Source organism: Protobothrops mucrosquamatus, unplaced genomic scaffold (assembly GCF_001527695.2).
Source record: "Protobothrops mucrosquamatus isolate PMUCROS unplaced genomic scaffold, P.Mucros_1.0 scaffold4164, whole genome shotgun sequence".
NCBI lineage: Eukaryota > Metazoa > Chordata > Lepidosauria > Squamata > Viperidae > Protobothrops > Protobothrops mucrosquamatus.
Genome location: NW_015390090.1, coordinates 35,004 through 41,492, shown reverse-complemented (window position 1 = coordinate 41,492; position 6,489 = coordinate 35,004). Strand labels below are relative to the sequence as shown.

Genomic DNA, 6,489 nt, shown 5'->3' with positions numbered 1-6,489 from the left:
CCTTCCTTCCTTCCTTCCTTCCATTCATCCATCCATCCATCCATCCATCCATCCATCCTCCTAGTTTTTCTTGCTCTTCCCAATTTGTTAAACTCTATCCCTTGCAAGACACTCTCTCTCCACCTGTAGCTTAAAATCCTGGACCTTTTCCAAGATAAAATGGTTAAATACCTGTACAGGTAAGTCCTCGACGTAATGATCACAAGTGAGCCCAACATTTCTGCACCACAAGACAGTTGTTGAGTTTCGCTCCCTTTGGCCACCCTTCTTGCCACAGCTGTTCAGCGAATCACTGCAGCTGATAAGTTGGCAACACCGGCAGTTAAGTCAATCTCACTTCCCCATTGACTCTGCGGGTCAGAAGTAGACAAAAGAGGATCAAATGACCTCTGGACACTGCAACGATCATAAATATGTTTTTACCTGTCACAGGTGTGACATCTATATAAAATAGGTATATAAAAACACGCGCTTATTCGAATGCAACGTTGTGTCAAAATTTCAAAGCAATCGGTGAAGAACTTTCGGAGATTTAAGATTTTGAACAAACCAACATTTACATTTTTATTTATATAGATTTCTAGTTTGATATTATCCTGGTGCTCGTATTTATTTTTATTTATTTTTTATTGCATGGCTTTACCCAGGATTCGAATTTTTAACGTAATTTTTAACATAATATTACACACACACACACACACACACACACAGAGAGAGAGAGAGAGAGAGAGAGAGAGAGAGAGAGAGAGAGAGAGATGTGCATACAAAATTTAGGGATTTTGCAGCTCCAAATGGCCATATTTCAGGTGACTCACGGCAAGGGTTGACTTCACAGAAATCTGCTTTGCCCCCCCCATCTGTTCTCTGCCCCCCCAGGGAATCCCCCATGCCCCCTCCCCTCCACCTCCCCCAAAGAAGATACCCAAACCTTGGGGATAGCTCTGCTGTTTGGCCTCCTTTCTCTCCATTTCCCTCCATTTCGTGCCTGGACCATTTCCTACCTTTCCTCCGTAATGCCATCTGATGACTCACGGGTCTGTGTTTTGCTTGATTCTTTCTCCAAATCGGCGGTGCCTACAAGGGGTGGTCCCAAAACCTCAAAGCTCTGCCCCTTTTTCAATTTGTGATGTTTTTGCTTTGTTTTGTTTTGTTTTGTTTTGACTATTCCCTAAGTGCTCAAGTCTCCACTTGCTGGTTGTCCTGTCCTCCATAGACTTGGTCCTTCTTCTTAGAAGGTATCTGCTATCAGGGGTAGGCAACCTTGGCTCTTTTATGACTCGTGGACTTCAACTCCCAGAATTCCTGAGCCAGCCATGCTGAGGGGAAAGGGAGAGGTTTCCAAGCTGAGCCATGCTGGCTCAGGAATTCTGGGAGTCGAAGTCCACGAGTCATGAGGGGACCATAGTTCCCCCATGCTGGCTCAGGAATTCTGGGAGTTGAAGTCCACGAGTCATAAAAGAGCCAAGGTTGCCTACCCCTGTGCTAAATGTATATAGGTGATATCTTTTCTCTGCTCTTTCTATTTTAAACCAGTCCCTGCTCCTCTTTTCACATCAACTTTCAAAGCTTTCTCAAAACCTTCTGTGTTCTGCCATTGATTACATCTCTATAACCGATCTCTTTTGGGTCGTCTCCTTCCTTCCATCTCACATCACCTCCTACGTCCTCTTCCCTTTCTCTCCATCTCTATGTCCATATCCAGCCCCATCAGGTAGGACTTCATATACTTGATTAATTCCAGCTTCCAGCAACTTCTGGGAGCTCAAATCCACAGGTCCTAAACTTGCCAAGTTTCTTAAACAATTGTTGTCACCAAATTTAATTCTGATTTCCACCTGTCCTTCTCCAAGGAGACCTCACCATTACACCTTTAGCCAGTGGTGGGATTCAAAGATGTGAACAACCGGTTCTCTGCGTGGATGCCACTTCCGGAAGTCCGTTCTGGGCCTGGGCAACAAAAAATTAGCTGCCGGTTCTGCCGAAGTGGTGCAAACCGGCTGAATCCGATCACTGCCTTTAGCATTTAGTGCTCTTATCACTGGAGCTTTTCAAGAAATGGCTGAAGAACTATTTGTCCAGTAAGGACTTCTGCCTTGGATGGGGATTGGACTAGAAGACCTCCAGGATCCCTTCCCGCCCTATGATTATACTAATACACAAATAAAATCCACGAATCAAGGAGAGAACCAGCCTAGAACTAAGGATCTGTGGAGATTCTCAGTCATCCAGATCATGGTTGTCCCAAAGATGCTTTTTCAAAAGGCAACTGTACTTTCTTGTTTTTCTTTGAAGACGTTTTTGCTTCTCATCCAAGAAGCTTCTTTAGCTCTGACTGGATGGTGGGGGAATGGAAGGATTTCTACTCCTTGCAGACAGCTGGTCGTTTGCATCCTTTTAGAGGGTCGTTGAGGCCACTTGGAGGTTTATTAAAGTCCACATTCTGGACAGAGAGGACCGCTGGTTTGAAAGAGGGTCAAAGATGCCATCTGTGTCAAAATTGAACGGCTCTCCCTCAACAGAGGTTGAGGGATATGGCATCATCTATCTCCAGTCTACAACACAATCCTTTCAGCAGTTCCAAGAAGGCTCCACACCCATTTGCACCACTCAGGTGACCCTGAGGACACAGACACACCTCCAAGTGGCCTCAGCGACTCTCCAAAAGAGCACAAATGACCAGCCGTCTGCAAGGAATATAAACCCGTCCATTCCCCACCCTCCAGTCAGAGCTGAAGATGCTTCTTGGATGAGAAGCGAAAGGTCTTCAAAGAAAAACAAGAAAGTCCAGTTGCCTTGTGAAAAAGCCCCTTTGGGTCTAGAACTAAGGAGAAATTTCCTGACAGAACAATTAACCAGTGGAACAACCTGCCTCCAGAAGTTTTGGGTGCTCCAACTCTGGACGTTTTTAAGAAGAGACTGGACAGTCACTTGTCTGAGGTGGTATAGGGTCTCCTGCTTGAGCAGGGGGTTGGACTAGATGACCTCCTAGATCCAACTCTGTTATTCTGTATTCCATCTTTTGGGCTTTATGGATATACAACATTCGTTCAGCAGCACCAAATAAACCTTGAGACCACTCACAGTTGAGGGCAAACATCAAACAAGTTATTTGGCTTTCTTCTGTCCACTTCTTAGAATTGCTAAACAGGTCTTAGCTTACTGAGGTTGCTGGTCTTCGTTCTCATGTAAGGGGTCTCCACTAGCACCCAAAGGTGACCTTCACTCTTAACTAATGTTTAATTTAACCCAGATCAGGCTTCAATGAAGAAGAGACTGAAGATAGGAACAGCCAGATACATAGCGTGACGGGAAGGTCCATCAAGATGGCGGGATTGATGTCCTACCTCTGTTTTTTAACATTTGTCCCACATGTGGTTTCACATGTGCAGTTGTGCCTGCCTTGCTGACATTTCTGACCCACACAAAAACACATACACACACACACACACACACTCACATAGAGATGGCCCTAAGCAAAACACAGCTTCCTGTGGAGAATGTTGGAGAAAGATACAAGTAGGATTCCATCTGTCTGCCTGTCTGTCTCTCTTTCTCTCTCTTTCTTTCTCTTTTGCTCCTTCTTTCTCACTCTATCCATTCCTCCAAAGCTGCCAGACACAATCCCAGCGTTTCTTTTGTGTTTTTCTTCACTTTAAGATACACGAAAGTGGCACTGAGCATAAGGGTAGAGCGCACTTGAGTAGGCCTAACGGACAGGTCCCCTCGCTTTGTTTTCCGTCTTCTTCTCTGTCTTGTAATTCTCTTTAATTGTAGCTTGGAAGCATCTGAAGCCGTCCTGCCAGTTTCTCATGTTCTTACTCCTCCTAGAGAGTCTGGTGGGACTCCCTTGAGTGAGTGAAGGCAGCATTAGGAGTGGGCTGGTCCAGAAGCCGAGAGACCTTTCTTTCTCCTTTTTTTTCTTTCTCCTTCCCAGGGCATCCCTCTGGAGCTCCTGTGTAGTCCTGCCTCTGCTGGCCCTCACCTGGATGTCGGCAGTGCTGGCCATCACCGACCGCCGTTCGGCTCTCTTCCAGATCCTCTTCGCAGTCTTTGACTCCTTGGAGGGCTTCGTCATTGTCATGGTTCACTGCATTCTGAGAAGAGAGGTGGGCATTGGAGCATGGATGATGAGAGAACATCTTCTGACCTTTAGAAGGACACGTTCTTGTGGAAATAGGAGGAGGTGGCAGGACTGGAGAGAATGTTGCCTTCTAATAAGAGTCTCGTTCCCTTCCATCCTTCAGTTCTGTTGAAATGGTCTACATTTTGGTGGCCAAGGGACACACAACATTTGGGGGAGGTGGGCAACCCTAAAGTAAATGATGTGGACAGGAGTGGATCATTTATACCAGTGTTTCTCAACCTTGGCATCTTTGAAATCCACATATATTTGAAATTTACTGGAATATAAATGGCAGACTGGTTCTACTAAATTCAGTGATCAGCTCCAGGTTATTTTTCCCCCTAATTTAGCACATTCAGATATGTTGGATAGATAGATAGATAGATAGATAGATAGATAGATAGATAGATAGATAGATAGATAGATAGATAGATAGATAGATAGATAGATGATAAGTAGATAGAGGAAAGAAAGAAAAACGAAGGAAGGAAGATAGAGAGAGAAAGATGAAAAGATAGGTGGTAGGTAGGTAGGTAGGTAGATAGATGGATAGATAGGTAGATAGATAGATGATAGAAAGATAAAAAGATTTAGATACTGTAGGAAGAAAGATGATAGATAGATAGATAGATAGATAGATAGATAGATAGATAGATAGATAGATAGATAGATAGATAGATAGATAGATAGATAGATAGATAGATACATAGATAATAAGTAGATAGATGAAAGAAAGAAAAACAAAGGAAGGAAGGAAGATAGAGAGAGAAAGATGAAAAGATAGATGGTAGGTAGGTAGGTAGGTAGATAGATGGATAGATAGGTAGATAGATAGATGATAGAAAGATAAAAAGATTTAGATACTGTAGGAAGAAAGATGATAGATAGATAGATAGATAGATAGATAGATAGATAGATAGATAGATAGATAGATAGATAGATAGATAGAAGCATAGATGATAAGTAGATAGATGAAAGAAAGAAAAACAAAGGAAGGAAGGAAGATAGAGAGAGAAAGATGAAAAGATAGATGGTAGGTAGGTAGGTAGGTAGGTAGGTAGATAGATGGATAGATAGGTAGATAGATAGATGATAGAAAGATAAAAAGATTTAAATACTGTAGAAAGAAAGATGATAGATAGACAGACAGACAGACAGACAGACAGACAGACAGACAGACAGATAGATAGATAGATAGATAGATAAAGATAGATGATAGATATAGATCAAAGCATAGGATAAGTAGATAGATGAAAGAAAGAAAGAAAGAAAGAAAGAAAGAAAGAAAGAAAGAAAGAAAGAAAGAAAGAAAGAGAAAGAAAGAAATAGAGAGAGATGATAGAAAGAAAGATATAGATACTGTAGAAAGAAAGATGATAGATAGATAGATAGATAGATAGATAGATAGATAGATAGATAGATAGATAGATAGATAGATAAGAGAGAGATACAGTAGATATACAGTAAATATATATTTATAAATTTCACAGATGCATACATAGAAACACACCCTTCTTGTGTAATTCAGTCTATTGTAAACCATTCTTGGAAAATTCCAAGTTGATGGCCTTCAGACGTCTTTTTTAAAATCTAATAATAAATAAAACTATTTTATTTGCCTTTTAAAAAAAAAATCGTTAATTCCTTGTGTCGATGTTCACGATGACAATGATGATCAAGAAAAAGAAGAACACAAAATGTGCTGCATACGTCGGGGCAGACTTTCAGCAAGGGGGAGAAGCTCCCTTCCATTTTAGCCGACTTTCCTACTGCTTAACTAATCTCAGCAGCGGTTATGAAGTTTTCCTTACAGTTTTGTTAATGGTGACTTTTAATGGCTGTGCAATTGCCCGAAAGCCGAAGCTCATTAGCAACCTAGCCCATATTTCACGCAGCGCAAGACTTGAAATTGATTCCGCCTAATGCGACAACTTTTTTTTTCTCTAGGTGCAAGATGCTGTTAAATGCCGAGTGGTGGATCGTCAGGAAGAAGCCAACGGAGATTCCGGAGGATCGTTCCAGAACGGACACGCCCAGCTTATGGTAAGTGGGAAAAAAATGCTTCAAAGGAGAGGACAGATGTAGCTTGTATGGCTCCAGTGAACCAAGATGGCACATACAGGCTGGGAATGTTTGGAGATTAAAACATAGGAAGAAGAGTTGCGGGAACTGGGCATATCTAGTCTAACAAAGAGAAGGACTAGGGGTGAAGTGGAGAGATCTGGCCCATAGAATCACCAAGAGTTGGACACAACTGAATGGAGAACATTGTCGTCATCATCACCATAATAATAATAATAATAATAATAATAATAATAATAATAATAATAATAATAATAATAATAATAATAATAATAATAATAATA

General features: G+C 41.7%; 1 protein-coding gene across 1 annotated transcript in view; it reads left to right on the top strand.

Annotated features, from left to right (window-relative positions):
• Positions 1 to 6,489, top strand: part of LOC107298647 (adhesion G protein-coupled receptor B1-like) — a gene marked incomplete at its 5' end in the record, with an annotated part of 47,575 nt that overhangs the window by 20,651 nt on the left and 20,435 nt on the right. Inside the window, 2 exons of the mRNA XM_015828025.1 lie at positions 3,935 to 4,106; positions 6,071 to 6,166. Coding sequence (XP_015683511.1) covers positions 3,935 to 4,106; positions 6,071 to 6,166 — 268 coding nt within the window. The remainder of the gene's footprint in view (positions 1 to 3,934; positions 4,107 to 6,070; positions 6,167 to 6,489) is intronic.